Source organism: Salvia hispanica, chromosome 2 (genome assembly GCF_029641045.1).
Source record: "Salvia hispanica isolate PSC_SH4W2 chromosome 2, Shi_PSC_v1, whole genome shotgun sequence".
Lineage (NCBI taxonomy): Eukaryota > Viridiplantae > Streptophyta > Magnoliopsida > Lamiales > Lamiaceae > Salvia > Salvia hispanica.
In genome coordinates this window covers 11,901,380-11,924,048 of record NC_142693.1, presented here as the reverse complement: position 1 = coordinate 11,924,048, position 22,669 = coordinate 11,901,380, and the positions used below count along the sequence as shown (strand labels likewise).

Here is a 22,669-nt window from a genome sequence, read left to right as displayed (position 1 = left end):
TAGGGCGACTGAAGATGCTAACCGCCATCTCTCCAAATTCGTGGAAATCGCAAACACTCTGAAATTAAATGGTGTCGACGACGATGCCATACGGGTAAGACTTTTTCCATTCTCATTGATTGATTCTGCTAAGGAGTGGTTTGAGTGTATGCCACCAGAAAAGGTCTCCACATGGAAGGACATCGTAGCTACCTTCCTCGACAAATACTACCCGCCAGGCACTATTTTGAAGCTCAAAAGTGAGATCTTTCAGTTCACACAAGGCCATGACGAGCCCCTCTATGAGGCATTTGCTCGTTTCAAAGCTCTTCTTCGAAAGTGCCCAAACCATGGTTTTTCAATAAACCATCAGGTAGGAATCCTCTATAATGGATTTAATGAGAAAATATGTGCTATGCTTGATTCAGGGGCAAATGGAGGATTTCTAAGAAAGACAGGAGAGGATGCCATGGTGGTGATCGAGGAGTTCGCCACCAACAGTCGGGGGTGGTCGAAGGAAAGGCATGCCACGAGAAGAGTAGCAGCCATAGAAGAGGCCGAAGAAAGTTCTTTTGCTAAGGAGTTAGCAGAACTTAGATTCAGGATTGATCAAATGGACATCTCGAGGAAGGAAGATCCAATTCCAGCAACTTCCGTAGTGGCGGTCAAGGCACCCGAAACTGCCATATCAACTGTGGAAGAAATCAACTACGTGCAAGGAGGCGGTCCCAGAAACTACAATAACAATTATCGCCCTAATCAGGGGGGCGGTAATTTCAATAATTATAATGGGAACCGTCCGCACCCAAATCTTTCTTATTCTAACAATAATTACTTGCAACCCCCTGCAGGATTTAATGTTAGCAAAGGATGAGTGGTTGAGCCGATGAAGAAGGAAGACAAGTATGAACAAGGAATCACGAAGATTTTGGACGTAATTACGCAAGATAGGAAGATTAATGACACCAAGATCGGAGTGGTCGAAGCAAGGATAAACAACCTCGAGCAAGGAATGAACACAATCTCGGCAGCTGTAACCAATATTACCACTCAAATGGAGCAAATTCAGAAGAAGTTAGATGAGGATAGAGCAAAGGCAGCAGCAAGAGTGGATGATATTAACAAGAAGTGGGTGGCAAAGCAGAAATCTGGGGACTGCCCAGTCGCCAGCGGACCGCCGAACACCCCGCAGCGGCCCGCCACTGAGACGGCAGAGTCAACCACGCAGGACTGCCCAGTCGCCGGTGGACCGCCGCACACCCCGCAGCGGCCCGCCACTGGGAAGGCAGAATCGTCCACTAAGCAGGAGCTTGTGTGGCACAACGGGATTGTACTCCCTTTTCAGCCAAAGAGGAAGTTCAAGCTTGAAGAGCAGTTCAAGCAATTCCTTAACATGTTTTGCAAAGTCCATACTAACATTCCACTTGTTGAATCGTTGCAGGAGATACCAAAGTATGCGAAGCTACTAAGGGAGGCGGTAATGAGGAAAAAAAAGCCGACTAAAGCCGACCTTAAGCTACCGCATCATTGCAGCGAGATCATCCAAAAGGAAAGGGCAGTGAAGCAAAGAGATCCGGGCCAGTTCATCATTAGGTGCCGAATTGGAGAAGGGAAGGTTGACAAAGCACTGTGCGATTTAGGATCGTCCATCAATCTCATGCCACTGAAGTACTACGAAAAGCTCAACATCGGGCCACTCAAATCTTCAGATGTAACACTCAGGTTGGCCGATAACTCGTCCATCAAGACTGTAGGTATGATTGAGGATGTCTTAGTTAAAGTTGATGATTTTATTTTTCCTGCCGACTTTATTGTGCTTGACATGAAAGTAGACAAGAACGTCCCTCTAATCTTAGGGAGAGATTTTCTTGCCACTTGCAAAGCTTTGATTGATGTAGGTCGTGGCGAGATCACAATCAGTGATAATCATGGTCAATCCACCTATAAGATCGAGAGCGAGATGCTAAAGTTTGAGGAGGCAAAGCGGGCAAAAATGGAACAACAGTGCAGAGCAGTCATGGCTACCGACTTGACCAAGTCCAAAGATCCCTTTGAAGCGGAGGATCCTTCTACCTCCACTATCTACATTGTCAAAGAGGTAAGACACTCTTCTAAAAAGGGTGATGCTAATTCTTCTACATCTGCTCCACAGAAGAAGAAACAGAAGAGAAAGAAAACACCCAAAGAGGACCCCGAGATATACGTCATCAAAACGAAAGAGGGGAAGTACAAGTGGTGGAAGAAGCTAGGGACCAAATTGCTCCCTATGCCAATTTTCAACACTCGAGTTATTGATCTGCCCAACTAGTGGGCCACTTCAAGTCGAGCTAACGACTTTAACAAAAGCGCTTATTGGGAGGCAACCCAATTTTCTTTTACTTTTTTTATTTTCTCGTTTTTTTTATGTTCTGTTAAAAAAAAAAAAAAAAAAAAATTGGTGGCGGTCGCCGCACTTAAAGCACGGCGGTCGCCACACGTGTGTTAACATGTGCAGGAAGGATCGGGCCTAGGGCAGGCTTAGGTCGGGCCAGAGTAACCGCTGCACGGGCCGCGGCGGCCCGCCAGGATTGCTGTTTACGAAGGCCCGTGTGGCAGCCCGCCACGAGAGACGCGGCGGTCGCCACACGCAGTCCAGAGACGGGATTTCCACCATAAAAGGTATGTTTTCCATTCCTTTTCACATTCCTTCTCAAATTCCTTCCTTGCACACAACCCCCACCTATATAAATCACCAAATTCACACACCCACACTATCATTCTCTCAATTCTCTCAAAGTCTAGAGCTCTTCTTCTACAAATTCTCTCCACAAAAAGGTATGAATCCTAACTCAATTTCTTGGTTTTTCTTTACTTCTTCCATGGATTGTGCTTTATTTTGGGTGAATTGTTCGGTAGAATCTCTTAATTCATGATGGGGGATGATTATGTGTATGAATTTTTGAATTCTATGGTTTAAAATTTGCTTGGTTGGTGATTATTAAGTTGTGAATGATGATTCTCTCTTGGTTTTTAGAGTTTAAAAGTAGCAATCATGTTCATAGCATTGTGAGGCTATTATTACTTCCATGAATTGCAATATTTGTGATTTTGTAGAGATTGTTGGTTTTTATGGATATTTGGTTGATACGTCTCTGCATGGGGGATGAATTCACGTTGGGGGATGATTTTTTGTGTCCTAATTTGGTTGTCTTTGCTTAAAATGTTATTATGCTAAAAATTAGGATGCTATTTTACCCAAGCTTGCATATAAGTTCTTATCTCTTGATTTTGACTTGGTTGAATGCAAGTTTGGGGGAACTTTTGATCTCCTACTTGTTGATGCTCTTTTAAGAGTGTAATTTCTTTTGTAGGATAATGGGATCAAAAGGGAAACCGGAGAATGCAAAGAACTTTGGCATTAGCCTTGCCACGGAAGAGCAAAAGGCTATGTGGAAGAAAGTGTCGGCCCGAGAAACGGCACCTTCTAGATATCCCCACGATTTCCCTCTCCAAACTTTGGGGATCATGGAGGATTTTTGGAAGTTGTGCGACGTGGGTGATGGGAATGGCCTCGTCTACATGTTCCAAAGGAAGTGGCCATCGTTTCGAAAGTATACTCTCGAGTTCCTCAGCTCGCTAAAGGTTACTAAGGATCGCCGCCAAAATTTTCCACTTAGCATCGATTTCCGCCTAGGGAACCGTTGGCACTCGCTCACCATGGAAGAGCTTAGTGGGATCTTCCATTGCTTCGACCCCAACCCCGAAGAGGACAATGAATATGAATTTTCCGAGGTTTGGGGGGCGATGACAAATGAGCAAGAGCATGCAGCGGGCTATGACAAGTCTTCATCAATTCGCAACCCCGTCTTGAGGTACCTCCATCGTGCTATGACTCAGCTTATGTTTGCTCGTATCGATGGGGGAAGTGTCTCCCAAACGGAGCTCAACGTGATGTGGTGCCTACTCAACAAGAAGGGAATCGATTATGGGACCCTCTTTACTTACTATGTGGATAGGATCACGAAGAAAGACGGGGGCGTCATTTGTTGTGGGGGATTGATTACGGCAATTGGCGAACATTTGGGGGTCTCTTTTGCCGGTATAACGGAGGATGGTGGAGAAAAGTTTATCACTTATGAGGTGCTATTTTCGGTGGGGCTTTTGAAGACCGATCATTGGGGTCAAGGGTATTTTATGCAAGTAGCGGGGGATCACTTTCCCGTTCCACTCCCGCAATTGACCAAGGTCGATGTTTGGGCAAACCAAGCCAATTGGAAGCTCGACACACCCGCCCACCGGAGAGCTATCGAGGCTAACCCCGTCAATGGGGAATTTAGAAAGAGGAACATTCCCTCTCGCATTCCTCAATTTGAGCCCGATGAGGATTCCGCATTTGATGCCATTGATAACTATGAAGAAGGCGCGGAGCATTCACAAGCTCAAAGGAGTGAAGCACCGCCACCACCGCAATCCCAACCACGACGAGAAGAGGAAGAAGAAGAAGAGGAAGTGGAAGGACATCGCCGCCGGACAAGAGCGAACCGCCGCCGCGGGAGGCCAAATCCGGAAGAGGAGTTTCAAGTCAACACCTCCGCCCAATTAGGAGAAATTTTCTCCTATATGCAAAACATGTCCAACGCTTGGGACAATCGATGGGCGGAGCAACAAGCGGAGAATGCCTACAACCGCCAAGGGTGGACGGCTCAAGGCGATTGGCGCACGGCGGAGCAAGAATTTTGGGAGCAACAACGTTTGGAAGACGTTCATCGGCGTCAACAATAGGAAGAGCTCCGAAGGATGGCCGCCGAAGCTAGAGAGGAACGAGAGACAATGAGGAGTGATATCACGTACCTCGTTGGAGCTTTCGAGGATCTTAGCGCCCGTTTCCTTCCACCTCCTCAAGATTGAAGAAGTCAAGCTCGATGACTTTAAATGAGCATTTGTACCATGTTTTTGGATATTTTTGAGACGATTTATTTCCTTGTTTTAACAATTTTTGCTTTAATTTTAAGTATTTTTGGTTTTGGTTTAATTTTGTGCTTTGCAAAAATTTTCGCAGGTTCTGACCTCTCCGTGGCGACCGCCGCAAGCTCTGCGGCGGTCCGCCACCTGAACGCTGGAAAGCATCTTTGACGTGCGGCGACCGCCGAACAGCTGCGGCGGACCGCCACCTGGGCACAATTTTCCAGCGCGATTTTTCGAAATTCTTCGAATTTTCGCCCCGCTCAACCTCTACGCGAAATTTTTCAGGGTACGTTTTTTTTCAGTAGTATACTCACGTCCCTACCGACTCTACAAACTTATTTTACACTTTGTTGTAAATAAGTTTGGGGGGATGAAGTGGTGGACCGTGAGTTTAGGGTTTTTTTTTTGTTGTTAGTTTGTTTTTGCTTTAATTTTCCAAAAACCCGTAGGAGATTTTTGTGTTCTAAAAATGTTTTCTTGAATCCATGTCATGAACATAACATGAAGAACTTAGAAACACGCATGCTTAGGGACACATTAGACCGAGTTGCCAATGATATTATATTCCATCTATGTTTAAGTGTGGCTTAACGTTTTGATATGATGGTTGGGTGAAAAGGTGCATAATTAGTGAATTGCTTGTTCGCCTTGAATCGTGCTTTTACCTTGTGAGATTTGAGCCTTAAATTCTTTCTTGTGTGATTTATCTGTATGCATGTATATGTTTCTAGAACTTGCTCCTAGTCTGCCTAAGTTTACATAGTGTTTAAGTTGATTTAGGAGGATGTTAGGCCGTCTTTTTTTAGCTACTTTTATATCCAAAATTTTCGACCCTCTCAAATTTTTCCTTTGGAGCCAATTTTGAGCCTTTAAGCCTTTTCTTTGGAAGCCAAAATAAATGGGGGGACAATTCCTTGGGTTAGTATAGTTTTTGTTATCTTCTTTTGTAAAGGAATTGGAGAGATAAGGAGGAAAGTATAAAAAGTAGTGTGCTTAATATTAAGAAAGTACAAGTTGTGAAATTGAGAAAAATTCCAAATATGTGCTTGATCTTAGGAAAAAAAAAAAAAGGATGTGCAAAAAAAAAAAAAAAAAAAAAAGAATGTGTCAAAGGTTGTGAAAATAAAATAAAATCAAAGGATTGAAAGTAAATTGAAGGAGAAAAATAAAGTGTTAGAAGTGCCTTAAGTTTTAGAAAAGTGGAGTCATCTTAACTCTACTTGGGATATTTTTATATTTGAGTCACTTTTTAGCCAAATATTCCTCACCTACCAAAGAGCCTACGTTACAACCGAAAAGAAAGACCTTTCGGACTTTTGATGCTTAATCACATTGAGTAGAGGAGGGATTAGACTTTGAGCAAGCCTATGCTAAACTTTGCATGATGCATGATTTGAGTGATTTACACTTTACCTTTATACACTTTGAGAGTGAGAGAATGAACACTTCCCATCTTTGGAAGTTTGCCACATGTGAGTGCTTGAATTTAAGGTGTTCCACGAGTTAGTAATGAAAGTGCACTATTAAGCCTTGCTTGATTTGATTGTGTTAATCCATGCTTAATCTATTCTTTCATCTTTTGAGGCAATTATGACGTCTAGTCCTTGTGCATTCCGTGCGTCTATTCTTGTGTCTTTAGTGTTTTGTTCGAGGACAAACAAAAATGTAAGTTTGGGGGAGTTGATACGCCTGGATTTTGCACTGTTTTAAGGCCATTATTTGGTCCATTTTTGTTTTCAAAATCACTCTACATGAACATTATTTGCATATTCTATACATTTTGGTATTTTGACGTGTTTTGTGAGAAATGTGCATATTTGAGCCGAAAAGGGGAGTAAAAACGCATAGTCTGGAAATCTGGAGTCAGACGGCGACCAGCGACCGCCGCGAAGTTGTACGGCGACCGCCGGCACCCGGCGGTCAGAGCTATGTCGCGGCCCGCCTCGGAAATTTACGCTAGGAGAAGAGTCTCGCCCGGCGACCGCCGGAGGACATGTGGCGGTCCGCCACCGAAGGGTCAGAGTCTCTGGACTCCAACGCGGCGACCGCCGGCCAAGGTGCGGCGGCCCGCCGGAGAAAGGCGGCGAATCCGACCAGCCCTAGATTTGCTCCAAGATTTACCAAATTTTGAAGATCTTTTCCTTCTATGATGAGGAATAATCTTCCCCTATAAATAGGACCTCAAGCTTCATCAAAAAAGAGTTTTTCACACAACAAGAACACATTCATAGAGATCAAAAGCTAGAGTACTTCAATTGTGCAAGGAGTTGGAGAAGGATTTCAAGAACATCAAGAACGACAAGGATTCAACCTACGGGTTTTATTTGCTTTAGTTTTATGTTCAAATTGTTTTCCCTTCAATCTATGTTTTTAGTTTATTCAGTCATGTGTAACTAAACTCATAGGATTCTAGGGATGTGTTAGTAGCAACTTTGGTTATACAATTCCGTTTTCTATTTAATATCCGTTTTGTTTTTACTTTGTTTCTTCCCTAAGTTAATCATGATGCTTCATAATTGAGTGACACAATTATGTATGATTCAATACAACTTGCTTCATAACTGTGACAGAGTTCTAGCGAGTTAGATCCACTTAGTAGACACTACAGTTAGCTTCCTTTAAAACGGCACTGTTAATTGAGAGTGAGGACTTTTCAATGGTCTTGGGAGCTTTTTGGAGTTACGTGTTAGGATTGACAACCCTAATGTTAGTAATCAACGTTTGTATCGCATGAGCATAAGCTAGGTGACTCGTCCTTTCAAAGTATTAACTGTGCTAGGGTATTGTAGTTTGGAATTTGTATAACCATAAAAGTGAAAGCACATCCCTGGAATTCCCCTTATCTCTATACTTTTCTCTCCGTGATTTGCTTGCATTTAGTTGTTTACTGTTTTTAATATTTACTGTTTTCAAAAGTTTCCAAAAATTCTTGTTTCTCCAGATAGTAATTGAGTTCTAGTAGAAGATAGACACTTTGTGTACATCTTCCCCGTGTTCGATACCCGGTACTAACCTTTTGCTATACTATACCTACTCTGCATACTTGCAAGTATTTATAGTGCAATTAAAAAGTGCATCACTCGTCGCCATTCACTGCATTTTCTCTCTCAATCTCCCAATCTCGTCGCCGTTCACGTCATTTTCTCTCTCAATCTCTTTCGCCGTCCAAAACCAGATTCACTACTCCAAAACACATATCTCTCACTCAAATACAGAAGAACAGTTCGAAAACTCCCCTTCTCCTACGAAGAAAAGCTCAACCTAGGGCAGATTCACAGATTTGAAGAAAAACGACGGTAAATATGAAATTTAAACTCCGAAATTTGCTTTAAACTTGCTAAATTTTCAATAGAAATGAAACTAATAGATTTATTTTGCAGTGAACGACTTCAAAAAAGGTGCAATGGTTTCAATCGAAAATGCTCTTGCTGAATCGAAAGGTATTTTTCAATTTGATTTACCGATTTCTGATTTTTTGCATTGCAGTTTGAGATTTCAGATTTCAATAAAGAATTAGGGTTCAAATTTTAGTAAAATGTGTTTATAAGCTTCTGTAGTTGTATTGTTGGTAGATTGATTTCTGATTTGATAGCATATGAGAATGTGAATCTTCATTTTCTGAAAGATTGAAGCTATAATGAATTATTTAGAAGTTCTGTTAATATTAGAAAGCTTTTGTATCTAGTACAAATATGTATATTGAGGTAGCTAAATATTGATATTGGGTAAGCTATATGTTGATGATGTGTAAGGTATATGTTGATATTGGGTAAGCTATATGTTGATGATGTGTAAGCCCTATGTTGATATTTGGTAAGCTATATGTTGATATTGGGTAAGGTATATGCTGATGATGTCTTAGCTAAATGTTGATTATGGGTAAGCCCTATGTTGATATTGGGTAAGATATATTGATATTGGGTTAGATATGTGTTGATGATGTCTTAGCTAAATGTATGTTGTATGTTGATATTTGTGAATTCAACAGCCTGTTAGAATGATTGTAGTACTTGTCATGAGTTTGTTTCTAAATTAATTATCATGGTTTATGTTTACCAAAAATACTACAGGGAAAAGATCTAGACCAGAGGAAGATGGCGATAACTTTGAAAACAATGAGACGAGGAGGAGGCAGAAACATTGAACATAAAGAAGACAACCAAAGATTTTGTCGCTTGGGAATTCCAAATAGTTATGTTGAGAATTTATACACCATTTATTGATAATTCCAAATAGTTATGTTGAGAATTTATATACCATTTGTTGAGAACTTATACACCATTTATTGAGAATTCCAAATAGTTATGTTGAGAATTTATACACCATTTATTAAGAATTCCAAATAGTTCTGTTGAGAGTTTACACACCATTTATTGAGAATTCCAAATAGTTATGTTGAGAATTATACACCATTTATTGAAAATTCCAAATAGTTTTGTTGAGAATTTATACACCATTTATTGAAAATATCTATAAATTTGTATTGATGTCCATTTGTTTACATGTAATTGAAAATGTAAGCAACACTGAATGTTTTGAAAAATCTTAACAGTATATGGAAAATAAAATGAGATAACATTAAGAACATAAGTGGAGATTATTATTCTTCCATAGCAACATGGAAAATAAGAATGTTGTGGAATATCCTAACCAAGGAATATGTATGCCAATAAACAGAAACAATAGTGATAGGAACAACTAATTTATTTCTGTTTTTTACTCTTCTCTTTGCCAGAGTTCCTTGAATCATGATCAACCATTTTATTACATTTTCCGCATAGTATAGGAGGTTTAGTTGTGATGCACTTTTTATTTGCACTATAAATACCTGCAAGTATACAGAGTAGGTATAGTATAGCAAAAGGTTAGTACCGGATATCGAACATGGGGAAGACGTACACAAAGTGTCTATCTCCTACTAGAACTCAATTACTATCTGGAGAAACAAGAATTTTTTTTTGAAAATTTTTGAAAACAGAAAATATTAAAAGCAGTAAACAACTAAATGCAAGCAAATCACGGAGAGAAAAGTATAGAGATAAGGGAATTCCAGGGATGTGCTTTCACTTTTATGGTTATACAAATTCCAAACTACAATACCCTAGCACAGTTAATACTTTGAAAGGACGAGTCACCTAGCTTATGCTCATGCGATACAAACGTTGATTACTAACATTAGGGTTGTCAATCCTAATACGTAACTCCAAAAAGCTCCTAAGACCCTTGAAAAGTCCTCACTCTCAATTAACAGTGCCGTTTTAAAGGAAGCTAACTGTAGTGTCTACTAAGTGGATCTAACTCGCTAGAACTCTGTCACAGTTATGAAGCAAGTTATATTAAATCATACATAATTGTGTCACTCAATTACGAAGCATCATGATTAACTTAGGGAAGAAACAAAGTAAAAACAAAACGGATATTAAATAGAAAACGGAATTGTATAACCAAAGTTGCTACTAACACATCCCTAGAATCCTATGAGTTTAGTTACACATAATTGAATAAACTAAAAACATAGATTGAAGGGAAAACAATTTGAACATAAAACTAAAGCAAATAAAACCCGTAGGTAGAATCCTTGTCGTTCTTGATGTTCTTGAAATCCTTCTCCAACTCCTTGCACAATTGAAGTACTCTAGCTTTTGATCTCTATGAATATTGCAAGTAGTAACTCTCTTTCTCTATGAATGTGTTCTCCTCTTTTTGATGAAGCTTGAGGTCCTATTTATAGGGGAAAATTATTCCTCATCATAGAAGGAAAAGATCTTCAAAATTTGGTAAGTCTTGGAGCAAATCTAGGGCTGGTCGGATTCGCCGCCTTTCTCCGGCGGGCCGCCGCACCTTGGCCGGCGGTCGCTACGTTGGAGTCCAGAGACTCTGACCCTTCGGTGGCGGACCGCCACATGTCCTCCGGCAGTCGCCGAGTAAAGATCGCTGCCTTCCGGAGAGATTGATGGAGAAAGAGCTCGACGGCGAGAGAAAAACTCGGCGGAGAGCTCGGCGCAAAGCAGCGGCGAACGGCGAGGTGGAGCCGTCGCGACGGAGGCGATGCCTCCTCTCCACCACTGATTCGCCGGGAAGGATGAGCGCTCGCCGGAGGGCAGAGGAAGCGGGGCGTGAGCCTCCGGTAAGTGTCGTGGCTGCCTCACGGAGGAGGCGGGCGACAAGGGACGGCGGCGAGAGGAGCTGCCGCTCCCGTAGCGAAGTGAAGGACGGCGTGGGAGCCAGCGCTGACGGAACTCCGAAATTCCCATCGAGGCAGCGACGCCGGAGAGGTCGTGAGGAAGGAGAAACGAACTCCGGCGGTGCAGAGGAGGCGCCGACCGGAGTAGTGACCGGCGACGGCGAGACGCCGAGAGGAGCCGAGAGAGAGAGAGATGATTTAGGGATTGAAATTTGTGAAGTAATGTGAATTGGGGGAAGTTCACGAAGGAGAAGGGAGTACTAAGTGGATACTTCTTTTTTTTGGGCCAAGTAATTTAATGAGAATTGGGCCAATATGCTAGTAAAGGATTTGAGCCAAGAATTTATCTAGTTGCTGGGCCTTAATGAATTAATGGACTAGACTTAAAGAAATAGGTAAAAGAAAGGGACCCATTAACTCTAGTCAAGAATTGGGCTATGGATTTGGGCCGAGAATTATTCATGTTGGAGTGGAATTAATTTAATGGTTTGAGTTGAAGCCCGAAAAGTCGATGAATAAATTCCGAATAATTTATTTAGATTCCGGGAAAATAAAGTAGTAAAGTGGGAGACGCGAAAGCCGACCGGCGTCGCCCCGCGACGCCTCGAACGGCCACTAAGGAAATGGGAGGAAAAAGATACGACGTTCTCGAGCCATGAAAATAATTAAGTTTAATAAAGAAGTGCTATTAATTAAATTTCCCGATTTAATTAATATGCAAGTTCTAGAATTTTCCAAGTAGTAAGCAAAGAATAAAAGAAATTAATTAGGGCATGCATTCCTAAGTATGAGATTTTGTCTCGAGTCTAATTAGTATGTTGTTATGTTTATGTTTTTCACAAAGGACTATCTCCGCAAGTTAAGATCAGAGCGAGAAATTCAAGTAAAGGAAATTAAGCGAACAAGGTGGGCTTTCTATTTACAGTACAGTTCCTTACGAGAAGTATTTTATGTGGGCTTTCCTATCCTACATATAATTGTGGGCTATATGTTTAAAGTACAGTTTGTATGAAAAGTGCTATTGTGAAATGATATTACGTGAGCCTTATACGAATGTGCTTTCAGTTATTTCGTAATGATATTACGTGAGCTTTATATGATGCGTTGTCAGTTATTTACGTTCCCAGTACGAATGTTTTCAGTTATTTAAGTTATCAGTATGTTTTGTCTTGCCGAGTTTTATTTTGAACTTTGCCTATCTGTTTGTCTAGCAAGGGCGACGTCCCTACTGGACCAGGAGTTCGTGAATTTCGGTTCACCAGGAATTAGTGAATGCGGGTTTGTAAGTGGGGTCAACCCATACATACCCGGTTCACACAGTTTCAGATATGGTAATTGTTCCAGGATTCTCAGTTTAAGTGAATGCTTTCAGTTATTTAAGTTCTCAGTATGTTTTGTCTTGCCAAGTTTTGTTTTGAACTTTGCCTATCTGTTTGTCTAGCAAGGGCGACGTCCCTACTAGACCAGGAGTTCGTGAATTTCGGTTCACCAGGAATTAGTGAATGCGGGTTTGTAAGTGGGACGAGCCCATACATTCCGATTCACCAGGAGTTAGTTCAGATATGGCATTAGTTCCAGGAAAAATAGACTACAGTCAAAGATTTTACTTAGAAAATGCTTTTAGTGTCCTCGGGCCTTTTTATATTTTACTTAGAAAATGCTTTTAGTGTCCTCGGGCCTTTTAAGATAAAACTCCAAGCTCACTCAGTAGTGGCTTGACAAAAACAAGTTTTCTTTTCAGTAAAATATATTTCGGCACGTGTCCACTGAGTACACCAAGTACTTGTAGGGGTTTGGCAGCGGAAGCGCATTCATAAATCAATTACATAATAATCAGATCTATTTAGCGGATTATTTAGACAAATTCTATTCGCGTAATCATCTCACGTATCATGCTCATAACTCAAATAATCACATGCTTTAAATTAAATGAAATCTAAAACATGCTGTTCTAGGGTTTAGCCATTATACCTTGATGATTCTCCAAAGAATCGAAGATAGCTAGCGCCTTCACCTCGTGAAGATCTTTAGTACAAAACCACGGATCTTCTGACTGGTTCCCGGACTGTGAACTGATATCAGGGTGGGCTGATCTCACCAGCGCACTAGGACTTAAATAGAGAAGACAGAAATCCTTTCCCCGGTAGGAGAAGAATTCGACCACTACAAGAAGTAGGAGGGGCCGAAAATTTTAGATAAAATTAAGTGTATTTTTTGTATCCTTTATTCTCCTATTTATAATAAGTCACATATTGGGCCCAGACAGGGATCTATGGAAGGCTTTGGATATGGGCTCCTCCAATTAGCTTTTTACTAATTAAATTAAACCCAATTTAATATAAGCTTAAAATTGGAATATTACGAGCAGCCACTACAGAAGTAATACTGCACTCCCCATCCAAATCCGAAATTACAAGTACTTCGGGTTTCCAATACTTTATATTTACTTCCCGCACTTAAGATAGAAACATCCATTAATTAATTATTGTCTGCTATGGACTTAATTAATTAATATCTTATTTATTCCAAGAGAGGACTCAGCAAGAAAATCTTATTTATTATTCATAGAGTAATTAAACTCCAACTAGCTAGGTTCTGAATAATAAAACCTTATTTCAAGCTTCTCTTGAGGATGTTATCAAACGAGACTCACCTCGCGCACGATTCAACATAATAGCAATCCTAGCACCGCTAGATACTAATCACCACTACCCAATATACCAGGCTTATTGGGTTACGAAAAACCCGCACCATTTGGTAAGTCAAAGTAGTGCATAATCAATACCGTATGCTCAATGCTAACGTACATTGATTTAGAAATAATTTACGAGACCTCGTCTTTCAGTAGATAGCATAAAGACTGTCTCGCTGTTAGATCCATTCAGTGCTATACCACACCAACGTCATCTTATTTCAGTAAGGCTTAGAAATAATCGGACTGACATTGCAACCTTTCACGATAGGTAGTCTAAGCCTATCTAGGTTGTGAAATTCTTCTTTTTCTTTGTTTAGAACTGACCGTGTTACCTTAAAGTGGACGACGCCCACAACCGGTCTACTAAAACAAAGACTTAGACTTTGTTAAATTACTTATACATTTAAATATGCAATTAACATCCATTAAATGTAAAATATAACAACATTATGACAAAAATAATCTGTTTATTCATTTGGAAAATAAAATAAGAGTTTTAACAGTATTCAATCACTCGAAAGGTGATTTCTAGTATACAAACTCTAACAGTACTCAGCCCTGCATATGTTTTAAAAATGTGCAGGTTGAGCAGTGATGACGGCGGGCGGTGTTGAGCACAGACAAATGAAGATCCTTCGATAGAATAGTACTTGGATGCGTCGTGTCTCCATACACGATGCCATCTGCTCTTGACTCTCCCGCTGCAATGTAAAAGTCGAGTTTACACTCCTTGTATTATGCACTCTGATTTATACATATATTCTAAGTTATTTCAGTTCATGTTCAGTCGTGCCACAGTTTCCCCCTTTCTTCCCCGCTTCTTTCATCCTCCCCTAGTCGCGATCAACCGGGCTTTCTATCCTTAGAAAGTGCGGTCGTGACAACTAAGTGGATCTAACTCGCTAGAACTCTGTCACAGTTATGAAGCAAGTTATATTAAATCATACATAATTGTGTCACTCAATTACGAAGCATCATGATTAACTTAGGGAAGAAACAAAGTAAAAACAAAACGGATATTAAATAGAAAACGCAATTGTATAACCAAAGTTGCTACTAACACATCCCTAGAATCCTATGAGTTTAGTTACACATAATTGAATAAACTAAAAACATAGATTGAAGGGAAAACAATTTGAACATAAAACTAAAGCAAATAAAACCCGTAGGTAGAATCCTTGTCGTTCTTGATGTTCTTGAAATCCTTCTCCAACTCCTTGCACAATTGAAGTACTCTAGCTTTTGATCTCTATGAATATTGCAAGTAGTAACTCTCTTTCTCTATGAATGTGTTCTCCTCTTTTTGATGAAGCTTGAGGTCCTATTTATAGGGGAAAATTATTCCTCATCATAGAAGGAAAAGATCTTCAAAATTTGGTAAGTCTTGGAGCAAATCTAGGGCTGGTCGGATTCGCCGCCTTTCTCCGGCGGGCCGCCGCACCTTGGCCGACGGTCGCCGCGTTGGAGTCCAGAGACTCTGACCCTTCGGTGGCGGACCGCCACATGTCCTCCGGCGGTCGCCGGGCGAGACTCTTCTCCTAGCGTAAATTTCCGAGGCGGACCGCCACATGGCTCTGACCGCCGGGCGCCGGCGGTCGCCGTACAACTTCGCGGCGGTCGCTGGTCGCCGTCTGACTCCAGATTTCCAGACTATGCGTTTTTACTCCCCTTTTCGGCTCAAATATGCACATTTCTCACAAAACACGTCAAAATACCAAAATGTATAAAATATGCAAATAATGGACATGTAGAGTGATTTTGATAGTAAAAACGGACCAAATAATGGCCTTAAAACAGTGCAAAATCCGAGCGTATCAAGTTGTCGCCTTCTTCGCCGCCTCTATCTTAGAAGGAAACCTAGATCCAGATCCTTTACACTTCACCACATTTGGTGGATGAGCATGTATAACATCAGGACTCACAACACCATACAATTCCTCAAACCTCTTCTTTTTCTCAAACACTGACAACACAGAAGAACCAGCACCAAAAAGCTGATTTCCAACATCCTCAATTGCAGCTACTAAAAACATAAACATGTATCAGAACATGAACATCAGAATAAAAAATTTATAAAAATTACTAATGAATATATGAAACAGCAGATAGAATAAAAACAGAAACTTCAAATACAAAAATTGAGAAGATGCATATTGAATGATTCAAAATTAAAACATAACAACACAGTTATTAACTCATACTTGTCCTTATTGAACAAAGACAAGCAAAATAGCTTCTAAAAGAAGACGATCGCGTTAGGCTGATGAGATCCGCATAAATTGACAAGCAAAATAGCTTCAAAAAGAAGAAAATTGCGATAGGCAGATGAGATCGGAGGAAATTGAACTGCACGAATCTATTCCTCAATTATAACCGCGTGATTTGGAATATATGAATTCGGAAAGAAAAATCTTCGAAGATTTGAAGATTGAATTTGATACGAAGAAAAGAGGAGAAGAGAGAATTTAGGAAAGCAAATCTGAGCGTAATTTGGAGTATTGGATGCACAACAATTTGGATGAACTAATATACCCTTTCATATTATTTAAATTAATACAAGGAAAAAGATAAATAAAATCTAGGCTAAATAAGGCCTTAGATTAGAAGAATGGACAGACATGATGAGGTGTTAATTTGTGATTATGAATTAGTTAGCGATCATGTCACTAACACTCCCCTATTTATTTATTATCTTCATTTATCAATTTTTAATTACAATCGAGACATATTTTTATGCGGTGAAATATAATCGATTCACAAATTGATGCCACGATTCTCTTCTAGGAAAATCTAGCTAAGATGATTCTTGAATCTCTAAGTCCCGCAACTACTGATTCAAGTTCAACTAACCAAACCAATTACCCAAATTGAAAGAAATTCGATTCATTTCCACCTCTACAATGACTACTCTTAGCAACTGCGCGCCGCCGCCCTCCTTCCTCCGCCGCAAAACCGCCGCTTTCCACCCCAGCCGCCGCTCCTTCTCGAATCGCACCGCCCGTCAATTCTCCCGGTCAGTGACCTATTCACCAAATCGCCGCCGCCCATCGCATTGCTGCAGCAGCGCCGTCACAAAAAATGACGCCGCAGCTGCGACGGCGCCACAGGAGAGTGAAATTCCGGTTAGAATCGTGGCTGTCGTTGGAGAAGGCAGCGTCAGCCCTCTCAAATCCGCGCCTTGGTATGACGTCATGCTCCACACTGTAAGTATACCAAATTCAGCTCCACAATTAATTGAAATTTGATCATTTATTGCCATTTAATTAGTAATTGTTACAGAGTGAGTATATTTTACTATGTTGGTTTTTGTTTGCCTTCAAATGCTAGGAAAATGCCCTTTTCTGACCTAATTATAGCCCCTTTTAATCTGATTAGGCCAAGAGATTGAAATGGGTTGACGAAGGGTATGAAATGGAGGTGTATACTGACAATGCTTGTCGAGGTGAGAATGCAATCACACACCAGTTTCACCATGATTTGAGGCAGGCAGATATTTTGCTGGTTGTTGCTGTTTCTGATCAAGAATCCATTAAATCAATCCAGTCCAATAGCCAAGACGTTGCAAATATCATATGTTTCGACTCCTCTCCGTCTCTAACGAACAAATTAGGCGGATCGCTCGTGGAAACGAAGGCTGTGGGGAGTATCTTTGGTGATGTTATCCCGTTGCCTCGACCGGAGAAGGTGAAGGAATCCGAGGAAGTGGTGAAGTCGGTAAACGAGGCGTGGAGCAGGCACAACTCGGATGATATAAGGTTCTGTTTGCTGGTCGTCGTGAATGCCTACATCAAGCCGGTTCCTATACTGAAGAACCTACGGGCGAAGGGCTTCTCGACGTTGAGCTGTATGGTGAAGAACTGCGGCCCCCAAATCTTGAACTGTTTGTTGGATGAAAATTGCAGGAAGGCTCTACAGTGCTTGAACAATTGCAGCCCGGTCGATCAGGTCTGCAACTATAAGTGCATTGCGTCGTATGAGAGCCGAGAGCTGGAGGAGTTCTCTCTATGCGTTCTGCAAAAGCACAACTGCCTCGAGCTGGATGCAAAGATCCCGGATAAGCCCTTTGTGGCCCCTATGGAGCGTTTCCGGGGACTGGAGCTGGACCATGAGACCGCTGAGGATCTGTTTGTCGGCTGGCTGGGGCGTTTGGAGTGGAGCTGGCGCGTCGTTGCTGGGCAGAATCCGGCGTACGACCAGTTCCCGTGCCAGTACCAGCTCTTCTACAGAGGGAAGGCGAAAGGGTCATTTTGGTACGAGCCGGTTTTTCAGGTGAGGACGCTGGACGGGGATCTCGTGTGGAGGAGGAGGAGGTACCGGGTGAAGAGGGGGATGAGGCCAGGGACATTCTACTTCAGCGTGCTTGATAATGGCGTGGTGTCGAATGAGACGTGGACGATTGTGGATGTGGCTGATGATCTCGGGTGGGGTTTGTTTCACTACCACGGAGCTGCTAGAGTTGCAGGGCAGTCGTACACGGGGGCGGTGCTAGTGAGCCCGACCGGGGCATACCCGGACGAGAGCCAGCTAGGGAAGGTGGGATCTGCATTGGAGAAATGTAGCATCAAGGAATGGGAGGTTTTTGATGTTGATAATTGTTCTTGTGAGAATCCACCTTTGGATTTGCCAGAAGATTCTAGATTGCATTCTAAATTGAGTGTTGAATCTTTGGAAGATAGTTCTGCAAGTGTTTGACGAGAATGTCTTAATTGAGACATGAAAGAGGTTGAATGTTTGTCAAATATTGTGAAAATGATTTATAGAGTTCCACATTTGAAATTTGATGTTATAAAAGTTTGAAATGGGGCAGAATTCATTGGTCATCGATGCCAAGAATTTAGCAGTAGTGAGAATAAAAAGTTTTGTAAATGGGGCAGAATTTATATTATAGAAAATCTTTTATCAGATATTTGGTGTGCTTTGTGTTGTGAATTTTTCCTTTAATAGTCATCATGGTAAAGCAAGCCAAGAAATCAAACACAATAACATGGTGTTGTATCAAACAGAACCATGATTATGACATTGGAGCCCAATTCCACTGCTATTAGCGCTAGAAACAGTTTCGACATACTATATCAGCCCTTAAAAATACTACAAACTATTTCTATTTTGGGTCGTTCTATAAAAATAGAAACTTTCTAACAATCTATTAACACTACTTAGTCTCTTTCTCTCACTTACTTTAACAATTATACATTAAAACTCATGTCGTTTCAAAAGTTTTTATATTTTAAGAACTGAGGTAGGAAAAGATAAATAATTAGATGATGAGTGATAGAAACTAAAATTATACACGGTGATTGTCGTTAAAAATAGTGTCGAAGTCGAAAGAGCCGGTAATGTTGAAAAAACGGCGACACTTTCATCATAAATGCTATAACTATTAACTACACAGTTTTAATCATAGAACTCCAAGAGGGAATTCAATGTAGATGGTAAAATAATCTACTCTTTATCAAACAAAAATATAATTTAAAAAAAAACTATAATTTGGCGCTATCTTGATTGCTTGTAAAATTAGATAAAATGTACCATAGTTTAGTTATCTAGAACGTAGATTTTAAAGTTGACATACAAAACTATGGATAAACAATTCAGGAATTTATAATAAAATACGCCCCTTAAAATTATAAATTCTATACAAGTTCAAAAAGGTTTAAAATACATATCATGAACTATGTTCGGCATCTTTAAAGTAAGACACTACATATGATTTGAGCTTTTAATTATATATCGTCTAACCTCGTGAAAATAATTTAAGATTTCAGTCATATAAATAACAATATACGATAGTTAGTACTATACCTAATTGAACTATTACGATAATAATACTAAAGTTCTCAATAAGTACAAATATGCTTGAGATGTACAAAAATTATGTTTAGATAGTTAAAGTATTCAGAAAATAAAGTAGGATAAAAAACAAATTAAATAAGTAAAGAAAAAATAAAATAATACTCTATATTTTACTAAAAGAACAAGTGACTTAGTTGATGTCTGAAGAACAAAATACTTATCACTTATGATGAAACAAATGGAGTAATGTATCGAGAAAATCGTCTAACATTATTTTCTCATAATCCTCAACACTACACAATGCAAGATATAAAGAAGCTTTATCTTTATTCTTATAACTCCAGCAACAGCAACAACACCAACAACACCACCACAACGGTGAACCTCACATCCGCCGCGACGCTCCACGCCCAATCGATATCCAACGCGATCGGGAACAGACAATTCCCCACCGTAGCATTCTTCGTCACGATCTTCGCAAGTCCCCCGAAATCGCACGACTCCACATCTTGATACATCATTTGGAAAAACATGTTAAACGCGTACGACACCTTCGACGAGTTACTCAACTTACTACAAGGGCTCGAGTATTTCAGCGCGGTGCAGTCGCCGTTCGTGCAAGCATAGTCCATGTTTGCCGAGAGCTCATCAGTGGTCTCGCCGTTGCTCACGTAGACGCACCATTTCTTTTCCAAGTACTTGACGTTCTTCGCCGCCACGGGCATCTTGTTGGTGTTCCTTCCTAAGAAGTCCACCGCAAACTTAGGCTGCCCGTCGTACCTGAATATTCCCCAATGCCGCTCGAAATCACCGGGCGCGATGCTCTTCAAGTTCTCATCTGTCAACCCGAAAAGATAGTATTCGATATAGTTTTTGTAAAGAGGTGTTCCTTTCGTCGTTGCTATTTTGTTGAAAAAACCGTCGTAGAATTTCTTCGCGAGCTCGACGGAGGCGTATTTGTCGCCGTCGGTGGGCCAGCCGATCTCGCCAACGATGATCGGGACACTTCCACAGCCGGCTTTCTTCAGTGCCGACACGAGCGTGTCGAGGTTCGCATCCAGCACGTTGTTGTAAGTGATGGATCCGTCCTGGACCGGCTGCGCGCCGCCGCTGAAGAAGGCGAATTCGATGGGGAAGTCGGGGTTGAGGGATAGGCTGAGGAAAGGGTAGATGTTGACGACGAAGGGCGCGTTGTTGTCTCGTAGAAACTGCACGATCTGCTTCATCGTTACTCGGATGTCCGCGCGGAAGTCGCCGGCCGACGGGCCTTTGGTGCCGGAGTCGTAAACGTCGGCGTTTTGTGGGATTGTCGCCTTGATTTTGTTGCCGAGGCCGACTTCGTTTATCGCCTTTTGGATGTTCCAAAGCGCGGGAAAAATCGTCTGCAGGTTTGACCCGTTGTAGGCTGACAAGAATGGTTCGTTGCCAACTGCCACGTACCTGCATACAGTAATGAATGAAGTAATGAATGACGTGGGGCCTATGAATAGTTTAAGGAAAGGAGTTGTGAATACTCTAAAGCACTCTCTGTTTCATGGTATCCGAGTCATTTTTTTCATTTTAGGACGTTCCATGTTAGTTGAGTCATTTTATTTTTTAGCAAAAAAGTACTCCCTCTCTGCCCCAAGTATTATCACACTTTGACCCGGCACGAGTTTTAAGAATGTGATAAAAAGTGAGTTGAAAAAGTTAGTGGAACGTGGATCCTACTATATATTAATTTTATAATAAAATATGAGTATGAATGAGTTAGTGGAATATGAGGTCTACTACCAAAAATGGTGAAAAGTGAAATGAGACAAATTTTGTGGGACGGACGAAAATGAAAAAATGGGACAAACTTTTAGGGACGAATGGAGTAACACATTTTTTCCCTTTTACTTTATTCTCTCTACTTTAGTACTCTTTATGTTTCCGCATAGTTGAGGCAAAACTTTTCGGCATGGAGTTTAAGAAAGGGATGGTGAGTGTGTTAAATAAATAGATTAAAATGTAAGAGAGAGAAAAGAGTAGAAAGAATAAAGTAAAAGTGAATAAAGTAAGAGAGAGTAATGTAAGAAAGAGAAAAAAGTTACCATACATGGAAATGACTCAACTATGAGGGAACGGAGGGAGTTTCTATTTATTTATTACACTATACATCTCTTTCTTAATCTATGCATCAAAAAGAAATAACTCTGCTACCATGGGACACTGGGAGATTTGCTAGCAAACGTAATGCGCAAATGATGGCTTTGTAACTTCTTTCCAAATACTACATGATTAAATATTAAAAACATATTTATAATAATGCATGATTAGAAAATGTAATATTTGGAGATTTACTTGATATCGACGCCACCTTGGTGGATATGCCTAGTGAGGTTGGCCTTGACCCATGCCTTAGCATGATTGTATCTATCAGCCAAAGAAGCTAAATGTAGGTTGGGAATACCAAGCATGACTTCAATTCCTGTCCCGGCAAAATGTTTGACAACCCATGCATCAGCATCAAACAATTTAATCTTAGTAATGTTGTTATCTTGTAACATTTGGACAATGTTTCTAGGATGCAGGTTTTGGGACGCCTGATTTCCCCAGTTAACGCCAAGGCCCTCCACACAAGCGAGTTGTGCCACAGCCACCGCCATGATTGCGGTCACGGCCCACGTCGCTTTTGTCATTGCACGTACCATATGATTTTGGGTTTTTACTAGAACAAGAATGGTGTGTGTTGGTTGGGAGTTGGGGTATGTGAAAAGAGCACGAGATAATAGACTCACTTAAGCACACAAGATTTTTATTTCGTAACGATCAAACTCGATGTGACTGAGGAGTGTGCTTTTTATAATTTTGCTGAGATTAATAGTGAGGACGTGAGTGGATAGTAGAAACATGTGGCGAGTGGCGAGTGACGAAATGAATGTGAGTCCTTAAATTTGGAGAAGCAAGATGAGAGAAAATAGCTTATACTTCGATCACTTGTGGTTACAACAAACTTGAATAGGTCAAACATATTTCAAGATAATATAATGTTGATAAAACTGAAATATAATTAGATCTAATTTCCATTTGTATTACAAGTGTGTTGAAAT

The 22,669-nt window shown here is 40.8% G+C and overlaps 2 protein-coding genes and 1 non-coding gene across 3 annotated transcripts; 1 reads left to right on the top strand and 2 right to left on the bottom strand.

Moving 5' to 3' along the window:
* Nucleotides 1–229: 229 nt before the first annotated feature.
* LOC148931576 (small nucleolar RNA R71) lies at nucleotides 230–336 on the bottom strand. Its single transcript, XR_016136075.1, has one exon. It is a non-coding gene; the product is annotated as a small nucleolar RNA R71 (small nucleolar RNA).
* Nucleotides 337–16,534: 16,198 nt separating this feature from the next.
* LOC125202312 (violaxanthin de-epoxidase-like protein) lies at nucleotides 16,535–18,708 on the top strand. Its single transcript, XM_048100692.2, has 2 exons — nucleotides 16,535–17,005; nucleotides 17,178–18,708. The coding sequence occupies exons 1-2, from the start codon at nucleotides 16,703–16,705 to the stop codon at nucleotides 18,492–18,494; spliced, it is 1,620 nt and encodes a 539-aa protein (XP_047956649.1). The 5' UTR covers nucleotides 16,535–16,702; the 3' UTR covers nucleotides 18,495–18,708.
* A 1,038-nt stretch (nucleotides 18,709–19,746) lies between these two features.
* Nucleotides 19,747–22,413, bottom strand: LOC125215346 (glucan endo-1,3-beta-glucosidase 8-like). Its single transcript, XM_048116774.2, has 2 exons — nucleotides 21,921–22,413; nucleotides 19,747–21,035 (listed from the first exon to the last, which is right to left on the bottom strand). Exons 1-2 carry the CDS (start codon nucleotides 22,268–22,270, stop codon nucleotides 19,928–19,930), a joined length of 1,458 nt encoding a protein of 485 aa, XP_047972731.1. The 5' UTR covers nucleotides 22,271–22,413; the 3' UTR covers nucleotides 19,747–19,927.
* Nucleotides 22,414–22,669: the final 256 nt, after the last annotated feature.

Bases quoted from the DNA above. Each gene is read 5' to 3' on its own strand.
- LOC125202312 (XM_048100692.2), top strand. From the start codon at position 16,703: ATGACTACTCTTAGCAACTGCGCGCCGCCGCCCTCCTTCCTCCGCCGC. The intron at 17,006-17,177 runs GTAAGTATACCA...TAATCTGATTAG, and splicing joins ATGACGTCATGCTCCACACT to GCCAAGAGATTGAAATGGGT.
- LOC125215346 (XM_048116774.2), bottom strand. From the start codon at position 22,270: ATGGTACGTGCAATGACAAAAGCGACGTGGGCCGTGACCGCAATCATG. The intron at 21,036-21,920 runs GTAAATCTCCAA...TACTGTATGCAG, and splicing joins CAAGGTGGCGTCGATATCAA to GTACGTGGCAGTTGGCAACG.